This window comes from Anabas testudineus, chromosome 5, assembly GCF_900324465.2.
Source record: "Anabas testudineus chromosome 5, fAnaTes1.2, whole genome shotgun sequence".
Lineage (NCBI taxonomy): Eukaryota > Metazoa > Chordata > Actinopteri > Anabantiformes > Anabantidae > Anabas > Anabas testudineus.
In genome coordinates this window covers 8,405,904-8,427,497 of record NC_046614.1, presented here as the reverse complement: position 1 = coordinate 8,427,497, position 21,594 = coordinate 8,405,904, and the positions used below count along the sequence as shown (strand labels likewise).

Here is a 21,594-nt window from a genome sequence, read left to right as displayed (position 1 = left end):
AGCCTTCACCGGGACCAACGGCACTGCGCGCTTTTGATATGCGTCTTCGCCAAACGCTACATGTGTTTTCACATCAGTGTAAATATTGGCTTTGATAGGACGAGAGCGGAATCAGCTCTGGCACGGCTTGGTCTCGGAACCAAATTTTGACCAAGACTTCCTCCACCAGCCCTTTTTTTTTTTTTTTTTTTTTTTTTTTTTTCTAACGTAAAACGAGACTCCACCATCACCATCACCATCCGCTTCGGTTGTGCCCATCCTAACTCAGTGGCCGGTCCTAAGATGGCAACTTTAACCAACGGGCAGGTGGACGCCACGGTGCACGGTGTCGGTGTGGTCTCCGCCAGCACGAACGGGCTCGTGAACGGATTAAGCCACAGCCACAGTCCGGCGGGCTGCCCGGCCACCATCCCCATGAAGGACCACGATGCCATCAAACTCTTCATCGGTCAGATCCCCCGCAACCTGGACGAGAAAGACCTGCGGCCCCTCTTCGAGGAGTTCGGCAAGATCTACGAGCTCACTGTGCTCAAGGACCGCTTCACGGGCATGCACAAAGGTGGGTTATGCCCAGATTCCGCGAGACAACTCCAGCTCGGCTTGTTTTTTTGTTTTTTGTTTTTGTCAGTGTGTGATTTCTGTCACACCTTGTTGAGAGTGAGGATACAAAACCAAGCAGGATGCGATGAGTAGAAACTGCACGACTGTTGGCAAATTGTGCCATTTTTTTTGTAGTGTTGAAGCCCGAATGGCATCCTGCGTGTTGTTGTCAGTATTTCTGGCACCAAAAAAACAAAAAACAAAAAAAAAAAGGGGGGGGGGGGGATTTTGTTTATATAGAGTTGTCACTCGGATCTCAAATTCAGTGGTTCGTTTTCTACCTTAGTGAGCAAACAGATCCAAGCATGAGAGTGTCACGAATCGGGAGTCACGACGGCATGAATTGATGTGGGGTTATATTAGGAGGAGCAATGTTCCTGTTTGGGCAGCGTGCACGGGAGGGTTCACACGCGCATCCATGTTCGGGCTGATTGTAAACGTGCTTTCATTCAGCACAGCGCTCAAATCCAGGCCGGTAACCTCACGTTTTCACGTTGCAATAGCGGAGAGGTTGTGTTTGATCGCCCGCAGCAGCGTGCACGTTGTGTTGCCCGTAACTCTCTCAGTGTGTGTGTGTGTGTGTGTGTGTGTGTGTGTGGAGGGTGGTGGATGGGGTGTGGGTTGGAGGGTGAAACAGGCTATGAATATATTGTACTTTTGAGGAGCCTTTAAGCTTTTTATAGATGATCAGACTGCACAAGAAAATAGAAAACAAAAAATGTTTTGTGTATTTTCTATTTGAAAATATATCAATACTGATTTTAACACCATAGTTTGAACCGTGTTCTGTCTCTTTTTGAACTTTTCCTAGAGCTGATCTATTTGTCTCACTAACCATGCCAGTGAATTATCCTAAACTTCTGGCCTTCCGCTGTAATATGAACGAGCAGCCTTGTGCTTGTGGTGCAACATGAATGATGCTGCTTTAAGTCTGTATGTTATTTTCTACTCTCAAGGGGAGGGTCATTCTCTGCGAAGCACTATCTAATGAGAGGTCACTAATTGATCTGCTATACCTACAGGACATCACCCAGGGGAGCACAGTACATTGAGAATGAGTTATCTCTTTTTGGAACCCCCCCCCCCTTCTCCTTTAAAGCCCCCACATCTCCATGTAAATGATGTGTGACATGTACCATGTGTCAGGAAATGATTATGATACACAAATAATTCCAGAGGGTGGAGGTTGTCTGTAAGCATGGAGGGAAACCAAAGAGGTGGAGAAGAAAAGGAGTGGGGGGGGGGTGGGTACCTTTTATTAATAGCCCAGCTGTAGTAGCGACTCCCTCATGGACGGTTAATCACCAGTGGCCCCAGAACTATAGGCACGTCTCACCAGCTGACTCTAAGAACTGTCTCCTCACCGCAATATACGGCCCTGCTTCCTGGGCTGGGCCCCCGCTTTCATTAGCAAGCCCCCGCTGCGCTCATATTTTAACTAGCTGGAGGCACTAGCTGCTCCCCGGCTCAGCGGCACACTGGCTCACTGCAAGCTGTTTGAAGGGCCGCGGTCCCTCCACAGACTACTAACACCTTCCTGAGGTTTCCACAGAAGATTCCCAAATCAGCCGTAAAAGACAGCACGTCCCACAAATAAAAGGCAAAGTGACTGACTGTGCACGCTGCCGTCACACTGGGTTTATTGAGGAATGCACAGCCTAACATGAATCAGGTAGATTAAGCTATCACAGCGAGAGTTTAAGACAAGAGTAAACACACTCACAAAGAAATACACTAATATTTGGAAGATAAATAATTAATGCTCGGTATTTCTGTGTCTTGTTAAATGAAAGTAATTGAAATCTATCTTACCTGCTCCTGATGATGGCACCGGCTCAGGATTTTCTATTTAACTTCTGGCGTAAAGCAGCTGCGAACACTGAACTCAGCAGTTTCCTTTTGGTGGTACACTTTGTACCAACAGGTTGCAGTCTCTCACCACTCTTCCATCTCCCCTGACCATCAGCTACTTCATGCCGCCTGCGTTTTTCAGAGTCCTTCTGTTAGAGCAGACAGAGTCAAACCTAAAGCATCATGACCCTTTGAGGTGTGAAATGCTCCAGTGGAGTGAAGTGCATAGAGCTGCCCACTAGAAAACACCTAATATGTTTCTTCTCCTCTATCTTTTCTCCTCTTCATTAACTCTGCTCAACTCCCTTCATTCTTAGCTTTCCTTGTTTCTCCCTTTATCTTTTCTTTATGTACTAGCACTTGACATGTTGTCTGCTCGGTGATGGTGCATCATGTTCTGTAAAGCCTCACCTTGAACTGGAGGCTGGAAATTATCATTTGCCACTTCCTTTACTGTTTTGTTCTACCTCTGCTTTTTCAAATAGCACATTCTTGGCAACTGTCATCACTAACAATGTAATGGCTCATCTGGGGATGCTGCTCCATTCATTTAACTTTACCCAAAGAGACAAGGAAAAAAAAAAGTATGGCTTTCGGTGTGATAATACAGAGCCTATTCTGCAGCAGCAGGTAATAAAAGGCCCTCATCCTCTTCTGCTGTACATCAACAAGCCTGAAGAAAGGTTTCGCTATGGTAATACTACCTCTGAAGAAAGAGACCGCTTTTATAGCCATTGTCAGCGTGCCTGTGATACTATTGCCATAACCCTCCCCATAATGACTCCATGTATCACTAGTAATCTAGTCTTTAGGTTTCTGTCCCCGTGGAATGGGGGGTTGGAGGGAACGCGGAGGAGGGGAGCACGGGACGGTGGTCTGCAGAGCCTGGGAGTGGGTGCAGGGACACCAGTGGAGGGCTACATTCTCCCAATGATTTTATTTCTCTCCTCTCTGCGACCGAGCCATGCTAATAGAGGCCATTTATAATGGTCACCGGCTGCTGCTGCTGCTGCTTCCAAGCACAACGGGGCTAAGAGGCATGGCTAGCACAAAGAGCCAGCCCTTTTTCTTTCTTTTCTCTCTCTGGCAGTACAGCCTGGGAGGTGGTGATCTATGCAAAACAAGGTGTGGATGTGATTGCTAGCACTGTTCATCAGCTTGAATTTATGTAATAATCACAGGGCCAGTTGGGATGTGAAAATATGGGGAAGACATTTAATAGCAGATGGTTTTTATCTTCAGACAGTATTGTGCCAAACTTCTATTGTCCAGATCTTTGTTTCTTCTTAAGAAAATCTAACTGCAAGGGTCACCGCATTTGTTTCACTGCTGTTGGTGGTAATTTAATGTGGGTAATATATTTGTCCTTGGCCAAACTAAATACATTAACAACAGCTCTCGCAATAGGCTCAGACAGGTTAAGTAGTTACAAAGCCAGAGAGTTGCTCAAAGTCAAAGCTGGTCTTGAAACTTCCTTTACATTTGGGTCAAATAGTCCGTTTTGACGTGGCAAGTGGGTCCAACGTCCACTGCTCAGATCACCAGCTTTCAAAAGGTCCTCTTCAGTTAGAGAGGACACCATCAAAATCACTGTGTTGAAAGATCTGCTGCCATTATTGATAATTCCTTGGCTGTTAAACTGTTTCATGATTTCATACCAATAGTACTAGAATAGGATTATATGATCGTATAAGGTTTAATTAGTTTGAAATCAAACAAGTGGAGATACAGTGTAACGACCAATAGTAATCTTGTTTAAATTTACCCATACTGCAGATGGGCTTATGTTACAGATGGGTGCTATAATCTGCGCAGGTCATAAAGGGAGTTATGGTTCCCTCTGAATGCCTATGGTTTTGATATTTCAGCTCTTTTATCTGAATATGTCAGAGAAGCAGTGTCACAACAGATCATCGAGCTTATCGTGTTCGGTGAAGCCAGGAAGTCATTCATGATGCCAAAAACATGAAACACTCATGCTGCGTTTTATTGCAGGCAATTAGGTGTTACAGGTTGCCATTAGAGAAGCTACGTCTGCAAACAAAGAAAAGGATAAAACCAAATTTGGCTTTGAACAAGGAGAGAAAGGAGTGCGGGTGTGTTTTTTTTTTTTTTTTTTTTTTTTTCGTCCTGCAGGTCTGAGTTAATGCAGCATGCGTTCCGGCCGAAAAATTTCACTCCCGTTGCATCATCCTCTCTGTGGGATCTTTCTCTCTCTCCTCCTCTCGCACTTGGTTTGGGATCAGTGTGTGTGTGTGTGTGTGCATCCACGAGTGAGTGTGTGTTTATGTGCTCCTCCTCTCCTCCCTGGCCCAGAATCCTCCATTCAGCTCAGCTCAGAATGCGCGCTCAGGCCCCACATTGTGCCCTGTTTTCTGGGAAGACGCATCGCAATCGATTTTGAGTGTTTTGTCAGGGAGGAAAGGCAACATGTGTCACAGAGGAGGTCACGTCTTACCAAAGAGCACTCGACCACACCGGCGCCACGCTGCACCCGCCACCTCGGCCCTGGCAGAGCCCAGAACTGCCAGGCAACAAGAGGGAAACAAGGGGCGGTGCCAGAACAGAGAGTACAGTGATCCTAATTTGTCAGGATCGTTGTCAAGGCAGCACTGCCTATATTGTCCATTACTATTGGAGGGGGCTGTCAGGCGGGGGCAGGCTGATGGCCGAGCAGGGAGCCAGTTAGTCACAGTAAGAGATGACCGTACCAAACCTAAGGAAGCAGTGTTCATGGAGCTCCTGCAGGGATTAGCATGCTAACAGCAGGTTCGGAGTCACGAGGGCTGTCAGGGTGGTGGAGTCCTCCGGCTCCTCTGACCTCAGCTGTCCTCTCATTAAAACCTTCACATACACACAGCAAGAGTTAATGTAAAGGGATGGCTGTATCTAACCATTCATCTCACTTCTTATAGGCTGGCTGAAACTAGCTGACACTCAATTAGAAAGCTCTCAGAACTGAAAAGTTTGGCTCACATACACACACACACATGATATCATAACTGGGTCTCAGTATTTCAGTACACTTACAATTATCCATGATATTACTTGAAAAACAATCAGTGAATCAGATATTTAGTATATGTACAGTGATAAAACCTTTCTGTGTTCATGGCTAAACTCCTCGGCTGATGGCCCAGAGCTGGGTTGAAACAAAATGTTCCCCAAAGGTTTCCTCAACATTTGACTTTTTGTTTTCCAGAAAGAGAAACTAAACAACTTGCACTGGTCCCCCCCCCCCACCTTTCTTTTATTCCTTAAGTCTTGTTTTTCTGTTGCTATGTTCATTGCCCCGGTGTACCATTTTATTCAGAGTAAGAAAAAAAACCCTTTTTTGACAAATGTTCCTCAGAGAGGTAAATAATTTCTGTTTTCAAGGCCCTTACATCATCTAAGCATTATTGTGCTTTGTGTTAAATTTTTAAAAAGTTGACGCTTTGGGCCTCTTCAATCTTTTAGCTACCCTTAATACCACTTCCACGTTGCCCTGCCTCAAATACCGGTGGGTAGCTCTGCAGACGGTGAATGCAATAGTTTTGAAATGTTGGAAAGTCTTACATGTTGTTTTTTGAGTTTTACTTTTGTTCCACTCATGGTTGCAATTATGCAAGTCTGTATTCCTAATAATAGAGCATCCTGTAGGGAAGAACCATGCTTTTTTTCTCTCTCTCTCTCTCTCTTTTTGTTCACAATATGAATAAGCTTGAAGCATAATAAACACAGCACATACTAATGTAGTTTTACCTACATTACTTCCATATCAAGATCTGATACAGTGAACTACATGTGAATTGCACCGGTCTGTCATTTAATTTCTATTTTGCTGATTATATTTCTGCATCACTTTTCATGTGTGGTTTTTCCATTCGAAAGGCTATTTCTTTGTTCAGTAGTCAGACGATTATGAATCTCCTCTATGTGCGAACTTGGAAACTGATGTTTTGCTTTCTGGATTAGAGCTGTTGGCTGCTTTTATCAAGCTTTGCACAGTCAGGAGGAATTATGATAGGGAATACTGTAATTTCTATGCCCAATACATGTGTGTATGCAGTAAATGTGTGTGTGTGTGTGTGTGTGTGTGTGTGTGTGTGTTTATACATTATATGTATATGTTGTATATACATTTTCTCTGTATATATCTATGTATATATGTATCTCTATGTATATATCTCTGTATATTTGTCACATGTGCTCATTGTTATGTGTGTAAGTGCTGGATACACACGTGTGTGTATATAACGTTCCTGGCTACCTGCATAAATTGGTTATTTCTGGTTAATTTCACAGCATTTATTGGACTCAGGTCTGGACTCGGACTTTGCCACTCCAAAAGGATCTTTTGTAGTGTATTCTGTATGTTATTTATTTCAATGTTTAAGGTCATTGTCTTGCTGTATCACCCAGCTTCCTCTGAGCCTGAACTTCAGCTTCCCTCCATAATGTCAAATGGTCCAGGACCAGAGGCATCAAAGCAACCCCATGTCCACTGTACTTCACTGCTCTAATGATGTTTTTATGTTGGTATATTTTTTACAACGTTCATAGTGTTGCGTGTTCTTCCCAAACAATTCTACTTTTGTTCCATCTGTCCACGATACATTTTCCTAGTAGTGTTGTAGACTGTCAAGGTTTCAGGTGTGCTGTCACATTTTGTTTGGACAGCAAGTGCTTCCTTCATGGTGTCCTGCAATAGATACCATGCTAGTGATTAACACGTGGTTGTTACTAAGCTCCAGTGAATCCCCTCCAGTCTGTAGTGTGTTACTCTATGGTTCTTTTTCACCTCATTGAGCATTCTGCGTTGTGCCTTTAAAGTGATCTTGGCTGGCGGCCCACTTTTACGGACAGCAGCCACAGCACCAAATCATCTCCATTTGTAGACAATATGTCAAACTGTGGCCTGATGACTGTCTAAACTCCTTGAGATCATGCAGGAACCCTTTCCAGCTTCATGCAAATCATCAACTTTGAATCATAGGTCTCTCTTTATGTAAGGCATGGCTCACATTAGCTGATGCTGCTTGTGAATGGCGCACTGACACTGTTTCAGTGTTTTTCTGGGTCAAGGTAGTTCCAAACCGCACCGTCATTCTCGTTTGATTGATTGCACTCCAGGTTTGCTAACACCTGACTTCACTTTAGACATTTAGGGACATCAGAAGCATATTACTCCATCACTCTGTATGTTTAATGGGTGTGTTCAATAAATACCTGAAATATGACTACAGATAAAGCAACACTTCACATAAACTTTTAACGTTTAATAGAATTAGTTATATTTTAGACTCAAACCTGAGTTGAATCTTCAAGATGCACAAGAAAACAGGTCCAGCTGCAGCCCTCTGCTGCAGTGGCTTTCAATGAGGAAATAGCAGCATGACACAGCAGCAATTTGAAAAATAGAACCAAAGTTAGTCACCGCTAAAAGTGGCAGTAGCCAGCATTCATTATTCATTTAGATATTATACATAGGTATTATCAGTCTAATATATTTCTTCTCCTGTGTCATCTAATTCTTGGATCATTCTCAATGTCAAGTTCTGAATAAGCAAATATTTGTTAATACTATATTAACTTATCCTCCGCTACTAATGCCTGTATTTTCGAAAACCTTTTTTTGGCCGACACAAAGTTGGCTAATGTAGATCTACAAAAATAAGACTTATGGTTCATTCAAAACGGAACCGATGTGAAATTTCAACCAAATTGCTAAACATAACTTGAAGTGGCATATCTGGGCCTGCCTGCTGTGATCCTCTAAAGCAGGATTACATGAGTCGTGTGCTTTTGTCTCGGACAGAAAGCATGTCAAAGACTGTTGAGCATGTGTGACTTGTCGGGCCAGACGTATATTTAGCCTTTCCTATATGCATCCAGACAATCTCCTGCACTGTGCCATGACTGTCAGCTTTGAGTGTCCCCTGATTCATTTCACTTCCTTCCCATCTTCCTTCATGCTTATTTCATGTCCCCCCAATTAAAAATGCACCACGTTGACTTGTAAAAGGAAAGTGGGAATGGAGGTTAGGGTTTTTCAAAGATCCCTCTCAATTATTCAAAGCCAAGTTTGATTCAGAAAATGGAGGAGGATTAATCAGCCATTCTGCAGTTTTCAACGGGATGAATTTCAAAATGTTTGTTCGGTATTAAGTTTGACAAATTTTGATTCTCTGAGTCAGCATCTCGTGTTGTTTCTTTTGAAGCGATGTGAGACGTATATCTGAAATTAGTGTCTCAGTTCGGAGAATCTCTGTAATTGTTTCTTTTTACGTTTATGAAATACAGTTAGTTTAGTTTGTTTTTTCAAATTTAGCGCTGCCACAGGCTCCGTATCGTTCCATTTTCATGCTCCTGAAACTGTGCAGATGAGTGCATTTTGCTATCAGATGTTACCATTCAAATCATACTCGCATCACATTGAGAGAAAGTACATCAAGGCTTTATCCTATCCTGCTGGTTGGAGAGCAGATAGACCAAAACATATTGCTGCAGAGGGAGATGGTGCAAGAGTGCGTAAAACGACAAAGAGCTCAAGACAGAGAGCGAGCAAGAGGGAGAGAGAGAAGGAGAGATGTTGAAACACAGATGATGTAAGAGAATGCGTGAAAAGAGGCGAGGGAGATCCATGGAAGAGAGTTCGGGTGGGGGGTTGCACACAAAGACAGAGAGAGAATATCAAGAGGCAGAGAGATATAAAAGCAAGGGAGCACAGATTGTACAGAGAGAGAGGGGTGCAGACTAAATATGGAGGCACAGAGAGACTGTTCAATGACAGGTACAGAGCAAGCAAAAGAAACAGAGAAGGGGCTGAAAAGAAAACACTGAAAGGCAGGAAAGGAAAACGACAGACATAGAGAGAAGTAGAAAGAGTGAGGGAGTCCCAGAGACAGATGTCGCCCTCACTGGCCCCGGCAGATTGATAGCTTCTGGCCCAGTTCCATGCCAGGCTCTGACCCCTGCATCCTCTGCTGTAATTTATAGGCTGCGTTTTGCCAGATTTAAGCGCTACTCTGTGGCCATCATGGCCGGAGAAGGAAGAATGACCTTCCACGGATAGGAGCAGAATTAGACCCCTGCAATTCCCAGCCACCTTGAGGGTAAAGCAAGTGCCCCCCATATTAGCGGGTTCTCTGACGAGTAAGTGGGACGGGTCTTACTGTATACGCTCACTCACAATTTTTTGTCTTGGTTTGAAACGAAATAGAAATTTGCTATCATCAACCACCAGACCACCACATTTTCTGATGAGCTATTCAAGGACTATAATGTATGCTGGCACACCAGTCAACCACTAACTAACTACTGACCCTTGTTAGATCAACTCAGTGTCACTGAGAGCCATGACTTCTATCCTTCATTTTAAACATTGCCTAGTGCAGTTTGTCTGCCATCTGATGCACAACATGCACGTACGTCCCCCCTTTGTCTCAGTGTTTCATCTAATAACAACTGTTATCAATGGGTTATTTCAGTCACATACTAATAACTAACTGCTGTTCAAGATTTTATTTATTCAGCTTTTCAGAATCGAGATTTTTTGGTGATTGTTTCGAGTCTGGTGACTAACCCTGCAGAGTGTGCAGCTATTGGTGCCTTTTAAGCTCCTTCGCTCAGAGGATTTGCCTGGTTGCTCATTGCATGATTAGCCAGTGCCTTCATAAATCAGGTTCTAATTTTGTGCAGATTGTGGGTCTAAATTAAATGAAAATGGGACAGCACAAGTTTTCACTGTGGTTTGTTGTAAAGCAAATATAGCCCTTTGTGAGTCTGAAGTGTGCCCTCTAGTTGACTAACTTGGCGGGCTAGCCGGTGGGCTCAGCTGGTTTGTGCTTGGCCATTCAGAGCGCTACCCCAGTGCACAAATCAGCCCAGGGAATGATCTGGACAGAAAGCCTTCAACAAATTATTACAGATTTGCAATTTAATGGCTTCTGAGATCTCTCCCAGCCCCACACAAGTTCCCAATGAGACAGAGCCTATTAGTTTGGTCCTTTAATCACAGAACAGGAGATGGGAATCCTGGCCAACCTATACATACTCCACTTGACTTGGTGTGGAATGATTTCATGGGGCTTACAGATAGAGACAGAGGAGTATGCGAGTGCGCACTGGCGTGTGCGTGAGTGTGTGAGCACCGGTTAGTTGATAAGCTTTGCTTTCCCCAGAGCAACAGCAGTATGCGTGTGTATGTGTGTAGGACAGAGAAAAAAGAGAGAGAAAAGGACACGTTCCTCTATGGATCGTTCATCAATACCGTGAGCACGCACACGGCAGAAGCAATTAATTTGGCATAGGCTCTACCAAAGCTAACAAAAGTCCATTATGCAAACAACATAAACAGAAAACTAGTTTCCAATGTTATGTTCCAAAAATATTTTAATTAAAACGGTCTTAAATTAAGTTAAAATTGAAAATGAAAAGGTTTGTAGTGTTCACATCTTCAATATTGTCTTTTGAAACTAATAACCCACCAAAGAAAGAACATAACAAAAAGGAATTAATTTACTGTCCCTTCACTGTCTGTTTAGCTTAGTTTATATTCAAAAGCTCTACTGTAACAATTATTGTGCTTTGGAGTCCAGGTGACACTTGATACACTGATACACATCAGCGAACAGACCTGTTGTATAAAAAAATAAACACAATCTTATTTGAGCCTGTAAGTATATTTTAACGTTTTTGTGTAATTTAATATCCTGCAAATTAATTTAGTTCAGTTAGGTGCCCATGGTTTGGTACATTCTGGATGTACAAGAGTCTTTTATACGGACAGAAAGAATACATTTTAGATAATGATATAACTTGTGTGATACTATTTGCTACAGACAAATGACCGCCTTTTCACAGGGTGTTTAACCAAATCTTTTCCCATAGCTATAGTTGCCCTGATTAATGTGCCATCGATGCAAAATGTAAAAACTATCACTCCAATCTGCCTTTCAATGTCCCAATTTGTCCGAGAGGAAGGCAAGCTTTCTAAATGAGCTGGATAAAAGAGACTGCCAAGGGGGATGAATATATATAATTATCTGTGGCTGGAACGCTAACAAAGGGACTTTGAAAATCAACTTTGTGTGCCAAAGGCTTCATTAGTGTGACGACAACAAAAATGTCCCCTCAACCTGCAGTTGGAAAGACGCAGGTATCTGTAAAGCTTTTAATACACGCAGCCTTGTGGAGCCCGACCACTATCTCTTTGGGATTAGAAGCTACTTAATGTGCAAATGTTGATATGCGAATGTGTTAATGTTATGTTAGTGAATTATTAGGTGAATTAAGAAATGGCTCGCTGCTGTTTTGTTGGTCTTACGCATTGACACGTTAGAAAGGATGGATAACTGTTTACTTTGCATATGGAAATCCCCGAATGTCTTTCACATGTCATTCCTATAGGGCCTAGTGGTCCATGTTAGCTTTGCAAACATCTTAATTGTGTTAAATGGAGAAAAAAAAAAGGGAGGGGGGGGGGGGGGGGGATTAAAAGCCATTAATGTGTGTTGTGTGAGGCTATGCTATTCCCGGGACAGTGCTTTTGTTCACTTTGGCATAGCAGACAAGAGCGTTTCACCTTGAAACTCAATGCACACCAGAAACATTGTCATTGTGTCTACAGAAAACGCTGCTGTCTTTCGCACTCACTGTTTTATACACTGTCAGACTTGCTTTGCTCTTCTGTGCATTCCTTTTTGTGATCGGCTCTCTCAATCCTTCTTGCTCTCCTCGTACGTCTCTCCCATTTTTCCTCTGTCTCTATTGCTTTTCTCTTTGTAGCACCGTTTCTCTCCATCGCTCTCTCTCTCTCTCTCTCTCTCTTTTTCTGTCTGTCTGTCTAAGCGTCAGATAAGCTCACTGGGGGAGACTTTAGAGGACTCTCCATCTGTGTATAAATAGCTCTGGATGAATTATTGAGGGACCTGGGGTTGCTAATAATCCCGCAGGACCCATCTGACAATGACACAGAAGATGGAGGGAAAACAATTACGCAGGATTTCTCCTTCAGAAGAGTGGGAATGGGGGTGGGGGGGACTCAGCGGCCTCTGGGAGCCTCCTCGCGGGGCCCAGCATCTTGGCTAATAAACCCAATTAAGTCTCCGGAATCAATCGGAGCCCTGGGGGCGTCCTCTCTCTTCCTTCCCCGGACGGCATGCAACAACAGGAAGTGTAACGATTCATGTTCCCCCTTCTGCATTTGGATTGTCCTCTCATTTCCATCTTCTAGGTTGGCAAGGCGGACGAGACAGGACAGGATGTCCGCCGAGACAGGATAATAGGACAGGGAGAGGAAAGGAGACGAGAGGCGAGTGGAGAAGAGAGGAGAGGAGAGGTGCTCAGAGGAATATTAATGGGAGTGTTATCCTGTAAGTGTTTTTTCCAGGGGGACGAGACATGGGACCACTCCCATGACAGAATTAAAGCACTTTGTCTCCTTAGTGATCTATGATTCATCTGTGGACGGATGTTTGATTAATCGGCTTTCCCTCACTGTTGACACAACATGCTCCTTACATCTGTCTATCTATGTGAGCTGGTCTTATTGTGCTGATATTAACTTTGAATGTATGACGGCAGCTTTTTATTTGGTTACGAGTATGGACAGAGCAACAAAAACTGCCAGAGAATCATTTTTCAAAAGTCCTAATTAAAGCTACAATATGTAACTTAGCTTAGCACTAGCATCGGGACTCGCAATCAATAGTTTCTGCCCACCCAGCCCACCCTCTCCCTTCTCTGCCCTGCCACACTCTGCTATACACATGACTTCCTGTGTTGGTACTGAACACTGACGTTGGACATCATGAGAGCCAATAAACTTTCTAGGGATGCTGGGCTGGTACATTCTGCCTTTAAAGACAGACAGCCAAAGATGAGAGCAACCCAAATCACTGAAGAGATGAAAGAAGACTTAAAGCGTGGTGTAGTGTGCTTTTCTGGGGAGAGTTCAGTGTCCCACGATGGTCTAAACTCTGTTTCAGAGGTTTTTTCCAGTCTGCCAAGTATAAAATTCCCAAATGAAACACAGACCAGTTGTAATTTGGGGATGTAAACAGTCTTAAAAAGTCCATCTGTTATCTGCCATACATTGTTGTATTAGTCTGCCTCAGTACATTTCCCAGAGTGTCTGACCCAGTATGTACCTGTGCAGACTTTGGGTTCAGCTTAGAAGTCATTCCACGTTTAATAATGCATATCATGAAAAGCTAAATTTGGGTCTCCCAAAACATTTCCTGACAAAATGGCTGAGGTGGAAAGAAAGTGAGGTGATTTCATCTGCCTGCATATTGGGGGCAGCTCAATATATTTTCAGCCTGTGAGTGTGTTTGAGTGTGTTTGCCATCAGGGGAGCTTTTAAAAAGGTGTTAGTTTGTGGGCGTGTTCGAGCGTTAATGCTGCACGTGGAGCACTCCGTGTGAGTCCAGAAAGGGATTCATTTTCTTTGTGTCGTCAAAGTTCAAGCGTCACGCGTATGTGTGTGGGTGTACTGTGAAGGGGTGAAGGGGCGGGAGGGGTAGAGCGTTTGGGGGGGGGGGGGGGGGTTGGGGGTTGACACTGTCCTAATGATGCATTTTCTACTCCATTTATTCAGTGGCTCTGCTCTCCAGTAAATCCTTCACATGCAACACATTAAAGCTGGCCCTTTTTCCTCCTTCGCCAATCGATTAGCACAGCTTAGAGATGGCCACTCGGGGAAGCAGGGAAAGAGATGGGACTTGTTATCTACAGGGACTCACACAACACACACATACACACACACACACACACAACAGTGAGTGCCACTTGGAGGTTTTCATTGTTTCTTGCATATTTAGATGTCATAAAAGAAATCTTTTTTGTAATGACCCATTGATGGCAACAACTTATCAGCTGTTGTAATGTGAGGATGTGAGAAAACTTACAGAGTGAATGCGTTAGCTATTAATACCTGTAATCTCTGGATTACTGCATGCATTTTAATAATGAGGTTGCTCATGTACAACTCTCTTGCTCTTCACATCTTTTTTCTGTTTATTTTGAAGGATTTTTGTTTTATCCTTTTTGCTTTTTTTTGTATAGCCTTCAAAATTTACTACAGTCAGCAGATTTATGACTTTGATATCTCTGAAATACATGTACTCTTATGAAAACAAATACGGTGATTTTATTTTATTCCTACATTAGTTGTCCACATCATTTTGGGGGAACCTAGAAGCAATCCATTCAGATTATTTTTTAGTACGATGCTGAAAAGTACCATTCAAACCCTCAGAGCGCATTCATTTAGCGTAATGATATCACAATATTTGCGGGGAAATTCCAAGTTGTTTGTTTTTACTTAACACAGGATCTAGTATAATAACCTTTATTTCACAATCGTTCACAACTTCATCTTGGTGAGAGATTTTCTTTTACAACTGCAGCCACTGCACTTTAAAGAATGTGCTTTTAAAAAAATCGCAGCAGGTGTAGAGTAGCGTTGTCCCTTTGAGTTTCATCTGTCACTTGGTTATTAACTTTTGCTCTGTATTTTCTTGCTCTGCGGTTCCCTCGGTGGTTTTCGTAGTACTTGTTTTATATTACAGATTCTTCTTGTTCCCCTGAAGACAGAGATCTGCATATAGTTGCCTATAAGAGAGCTGGGACTGCTATTACACTCCATTATAAATGAATTCACCTCCTCTTTCATAATACTGCCCCTTAGTTCTGCCTCACTCTGCTGAAATAATATTATACTCAAGACCGGCATTCATTAGTGCCTGAAACAGCTCCTGAATTTTTAAGGCCTGTTTTACACAATGAAAAAAAAAAAAAAAAGAAGCTTGATGTGGTCTCTGAACAGTAATTGACATTTTTCTGTTTTTCACTTGTTCACTCACAGAGCACACATATTATGAGCTTCAGAGTGCTTTTCTTATTTAATCAAGGTTTACAGCAACAAATTAAAGATTCTAAGATGATACAGGGAGAAAGTTGGACTGTTCCTGGAGACCTTGGCCGTGTCCCCTAAAATAGCTTCTATCCTCTGTCTCTTTTTTCCATGGTGAGTAATGATCTGAAAGGTCAGCAAAGGTGAAGGGGATATGAGCGACTGCCGCTCACTTTATTGAATTACTATTCCTCACAGAACCAAACGTGTAGGGGGCTTGTCTGTGTGATTTTCTTTTTTTACTTCGATACCACTGTCAGTGGGACGTGTTTAACTCAGAGACGTCTGTGATTTCAGTTAATCCAAAACATTTCAGTATAAATATGAGTAGTGGCACTTACTGACTGACTCTTACTGATTTTAGGATGGTTTGAATTAGTTGGGAACCAAAAGGTAACAATCCCGTGGCTCACTTTGAGCATCACAGTTACAGTTATCATTCCTGAATCAGAAGCTCTCTTAATGTAACACTTATTAGTATTCTTCTTTCATGCTCAGTACTACTCATTTTCACCATATGACTATAAGACAGAGGCTTTATGTGCGATTTCTTTGAACACAAAAAGTCAAGAATTTTCCTCTTTACTTTGACCCAGTTCAAAAGCCTAAGTACTCACAAAAATCCAGTCAGAACGTTCTTGTCTTAAGGTCAATCTTTTAAAAAGAAGAGAAAAAACATTCTTCTGTTTATTGAGCAAAGGCTGTCCTTGGTCAGCCCTTTCAGGCGGAGATAAGTGCTAACAGAACTGAGGTAAAGGGAGACGTGGAGATTTCTATTGACTGACTGAAATTGGACAGCCTCAAACAAAGTTTCATGCCAAAGTTTTTCAAGGCAGAGTTCCAGGGCTATGCAACGTGAAGCTTGAGCTGCACTTTGGATAAAGCTTTTTAATGCTATTGACTCTTTTTAGGCTCTAACCAAGATGTTCTGAAATATTTAAATGATCACTGGGACTTTCTACCCGTCCGCGGCTGGGAATAAAAGGAAAGAGTGAGAGGAGGGAACTTTTTATGTCAGCCTTTTACAATCCCTGAATTAGTAGGCACAAGATAATTAGAGAACTGCATGCAATAACATTGTCCGAGTCTGATTTGTTGAGTTGCACAGCACCAAATGGTTGGCAGGCAAAGTTGGTGAGAACATGGCTGCTTTAAAGTCAAGATAGGTCCCACAGTGGTGAGTGAAGAGGAGACAAAGAGCATACTGAATGTTTCAGGTGGACAGAAAAACAAATCCAAATAAATACTAATGTTGCTCTGTATCATCTGCTTGCTAACACATTAGCCACCTAAAAGTGATAATGTGTTAATCAAATTTAGAGTTAGATGGTCCTATGAATTACTCTGCCAGTCAGTACATTACATTACATGAAGATGTCAGAGAAAAAAAAAAGATGAAAAAAAAAGAGCGTGGCCAAGCAAGAGAGCGCACAGGAGTAAATAAAGTTTAATAATGCTGAATACAAGATTTCAGCTGCTCAACAGTCTGTGGCTACCGTTGTCCTGATTTTCCTTATTCGGCATACATTTTGACTGGGAGACAGATCTGAGCTGCAGGCAGGCCGGTCAAGCACATGCAGTATGTTACTATGAAGCCATGCTGTTGTAGCATGTGCACTATGAGGCCCGCTGAAAATATCCACTGACTTCCCAACGTTGCCTTGATGGCAGCATATGTCTCTCTAAAATCCTAATATACAGTGCACTTGTGATAGTACCTTCACACATATGCAATTCACCCATGCTGTGAGCACTGATGCATCCTCATACCATCACAGATGCTGGCTTTTTCTGATGACAGCCTGGATGATCTTATAATCTGTTCATCTTTCACATAAACAAGCAGAAACGTGGACACATCTGACCACAGATCAGGTTTCCACCGTCTTTCAGTCCATCTGACATGAGCTAGAGCACAGAGAAGTTGGTGGTGTTTCTGTACAGATTTGGTATTACTTTTGATATGACTTCTTCCTCGTGTAACACGGTTTCAGGTCGCATTTCTGGATGCATATATTCATCACATTCATTTTTTTTGGCCTTATTTTACCCCAATCCCAACGTCTTGAGCGTGTTGCAGGCATCAAACTCTCATTAAGTTTGTCAGTAAAAGCTCTGACAAGCCTCTTTGTGTTTTTGTCACATCGATAAAGTTCGAGCGAGTTGACATAGATTGACATTTAAAATTTTTAAAGAGTTCGTAGTTGCTTATAAGCCCTATTTCACCGCAACGTTATGAAAACTGTTTAGGTCAAAAACACAGCACATAAGAAGCCAATTTGATTCAACAATATCATTTTATCAAGGCTTTCAAATGTATTGATCCTGACTCTTGATAGATGTAAAAAGATGAAAGACAGAGCTTCCCAGGAGTCAACTTGTTGAAGAATCTACATGTTGCAAAGACAGCCCATCAAGTCAAGGTTTCCCGCAGTTAACAAGGTCAAACCTCTATGTGGTCCAACACAGCTGTCGTTTAAATGAGACCTGGTGACAGCTGGTGGACTTCACCACTGAACACTCATGTCTTTTCTTCTTGCTCCCACCAGTAAGTATTCATAGTCTCCACCATTCCCTTGCCGCTTTCTTTCATCTTGTCTCCTTTTTCTTCCCTATATTCCTCTCTCTTCCTCGCTGTCTCTCGCTCTCTTTCTGTTTCTCCCTCTCTCTCGGTGGGTGTGTGTCCCTTTAGGGTGTCTGCAGCGGTTGAGATAAGAAGCGAGTGTAGGACACAGGGGGATGGTGTTCACAGAAGCTAGGTGATCTTATCTACTCTCTCTCTCTCCCTCTCTCTCCAAGCATCCCTCACTGTTCTGCCTTTCCTTCCTGCTGTTCTCCTCCCCCTCTTTCTTTTTGCTCCCTGGCCTTTATTTCTCTCTTTGCTCTCTCTCTCTCTCTCTCTGTCTGTCTTCTCCTCTTTCTCACACACACTCACTTTTTCTCAGATCCCCTCTGCGCTGCTGTTGATTTGAATTTGAAGTGATGGGAAACCAAATTGGCAGCATTGACAGCAGAAACAAACAGCTTATCTCTCTCTCCTGGGCCAATATGGGTCTTAGTCAGATACTAGAGCTGCTGCCAGCATCTGACTTGTGACAATGATGATAAATTGAACGTTTGTTGACTGTCACTTTTCGTGTGTGTGAGAGAGAGAGCAAGAGAGCGAGATCATGTGTGCAAGCGGGTTTAGCCCCTCCATGCATATGTGAATACACTCAGTGGTAGAACATACAGTAACTAAATAGAAATTGAAATAGAATAGTAACGGTGCTTGCACCTCAGAACTGACGTAATTGTATGATAAACTATACTTCTGTTTTTACTACATTTGAAATAGAAATATTGCACTTTTTACGCAGCTACAAATATTTGCTTGGCTTTGGTTTAAGATATTAAAATATACAGAACATAGTAAATATAAAGAATTTTTTTTTCATTGATCAAAATATTGTCGGACGGCTCAGCGAAAATTTGGTAAAACCATACATGTGTCTCTCAAAGCTAAGTTAAGCTAAGCTCACAGCTGGATCAGTAGTTTCTTAATTGCTCGACAGAGCTGCAGTGAGCAACGCAGATAAAGTAAGGAGTAAAGCATTGCTGTATTACATTTGTTGATGAGTAATATGTAAAGTAATGTAATTACTTTTCTGTTAATCATGTCTGATAAATAATTTCTATAACTTGCACAACACAGGTCTTAAGTTTCCAGTGTCTGTCTTGTCTATGTGAGTATGATCTTTTTCTAATAGTACCTGTAAAGGCTATGACTGCCTAAACATAACTATATATTTTTAGTTGCTAGGGTGAATACATTGTGAAATGCCTCCTCGTTAAGTTAGTAGAAAAACAGCTAGAACATGTAAATCAGGTGCCATTATGTTTCTTTTGGAAATACTTGCAAATTACTTGCATATACACAAATGTCAGGTTGAACACTGGGTAGAACTGAGAAGTACTAGAGCTGTAAAATCACTGTGAACCAAACTATTTTTACCTTGTGCCATTCAGTATTTGGTACTTGGTATTGATACGTCCCTGAATATACCCGGAGCAGTGGGTGACTATGCTCCAAACATGTGAGCGAGTGTCATGAGCGTGAATCAGTGGCTCTGTCTGTGTGCGTTTCCTGAGGGACTGCGCCAACGTGTAGCGTTAACACGACAGGCCCGGAGAGGACGATGAGGTAGCCACGCTGTCAGCAGGCAGCTCCCACTTCGCCTAACGAGAGAGAGGCTCGTTAATTACAAAACACCAACATCAGGACAACCCTGGGTTAAAGACACGGAGCAGAGAGGGTGGGAGGCGTGCAACTTCTACATACAGTACACGGTGCCATCGCCAGCGATAAACAGTTAGTGTGTGGAAAGAACAAAGCACAACTATATTGTAAAGGGGGTGGGGTTCTTTTTTAATTTTTAGGGGGAGGGGTCTATGATGTTCATCGCTCAGCTCTTGATCTTCTGAGAACAAACTGTGGTTTCTTATTCTCTTTGTGCTTGTGTTAGTTGCATGGCAGCAGGGAAGAGCTTGTCAGTGTCTGTGCTGTACGTAGACTTCACGGCCAAAGGCAGAGATTTATTGTCGAGTTCATGTCTACTTCATCGTTCACCTATTCAAACGCCTCAAATGTTTGTATTTTTGTCATTATGGAATCTACGAGACTAATTGTCCCATGCGGATGTTTTTCATTTCGCTGAATTTAATTGAATTTAATTTAAATGAATACTTTATTACATAGTTAATTTTCTGTTGAGTCTGCATCGGAGTAAAAAGGCACATATACAGTTTGAGGAAAAAATTGGCTTGAAATTGAATCGTGTCACTGCAGCCTATTGTGGAATTGTCTTTGTAAGTGTTTTATTAAACTGTCAAACACATGAATCATTAGCCTTGATCTGCAGATTGACAGTTTGTCAGCTCTCTGACAGTGGTGTGTGCCTCACTGTCAGCAGGTGGCGGCGAGGGAACTGCTTACACGTTCCCCGCGGCTTCCTCTTCTTCCTTGCTTACTGCGTCTCCAACTTCCTTCCACCCCCACATGTCAGCCCAGGTGCTAGCAAAACCGAGGATTGTGGGTAGCCTTGGAACATATGGAGTAGAGAGACAGAGAAATGAAGGGTGGAGGGAAGGGAGAGGAGAGGAGAGGAGAGAGAGAGAGAGAGAGAAAAGCTGTCAGGGAAATGTCTATCCCTGTCACAGCAGCCAGAAGAGTGCGATGGACGAATGGATAACTGCTATTTCAGACTGCCAGTCAGAAAGCTCAGTCAAGATTAGATGTGTTCTGTGGGCAGAGTGGCTCTCACGCGACAGAATGCACAAATCATTGCATGTCCAAATCTCCGTTTTTGGTCCCACTCTCATTTCTTTTCCTGTATACGCATGGATTACGTTTGTGTACATAGAAATGTTCCGTTTGTTCAGTCTCTGAAATGCTGCTTATTGTGCACAAAAGCACACAGGTACACACACACACACACACACACACACACACACACACACAAACACAGACAGAGACGAGCAAATTTCCAGTGCGACCATGTAGACAGAGTTTCAGAGCAGTAGCTGCAGGCTTGCTCCATGTGTTTCTGTCTATGTATATGATGATGATGATGATGTGTGTGTGTGTGTGTGTGTGTGTGTGTGTGTGTGTTTTTGACTATTCGGTGATGATCGGTGCAGCCCCCTCCCACGGCTTCCTCTCCTTCTCTATCCCCAGTTTACAAAACATTATTATCTCTCTCTCTCTCTCTCTCTTGCTGTATTTCAGGCTGTGCCTTTCTCACCTACTGTGCCAGAGAGTCGGCCCTGAAAGCCCAGAATGCATTGCACGAGCAGAAGACCCTGCCAGGGGTAAGTCATACATGAGAGAACGCCATGTCGACCCAGAAGCAACAATCTTTTGGCTTCACTCTGACACACGCGCCGCTACACAGATGCTCATTTTTTACATGTGATGCCTTGTATGTATTTCAAATGAAAGGAGACTCACAATCTTTGCCATGCTTGTCATGTACCGTTTATCACTGGCTGTACACCAGACATGAGCGCAGCCCTTCTTTCTCTTAAATATCCCTCCTCTTTCTCTGGCGCTCTTAAATATCCCTCCTCTTTCTCTGGCGCTCGCCCCCCCCCCCCCCCCCCCCTTTCGCTGCCTCCCTCTCTCTTCACTTGACAGTCACAAACACAAACCCATAGGGAGAAACCACACAGAGCATCACATCATAGGCATACTATTTATAGTC

At 42.9% G+C, this 21,594-nt stretch overlaps 1 protein-coding gene across 1 annotated transcript in view; it reads left to right on the top strand.

The window, feature by feature from the left end:
• Nucleotides 1-231: 231 nt before the first annotated feature.
• Nucleotides 232-21,594, top strand: part of celf4 (CUGBP, Elav-like family member 4) — a 74,114-nt gene continuing 52,751 nt past the window's right edge. Inside the window, exons 1-2 of the mRNA XM_026347463.1 lie at nucleotides 232-559; nucleotides 21,120-21,202. Of these exons, the coding sequence (XP_026203248.1) occupies nucleotides 283-559; nucleotides 21,120-21,202 (360 nt within the window). The 5' untranslated portion in view covers nucleotides 232-282. The remainder of the gene's footprint in view (nucleotides 560-21,119; nucleotides 21,203-21,594) is intronic.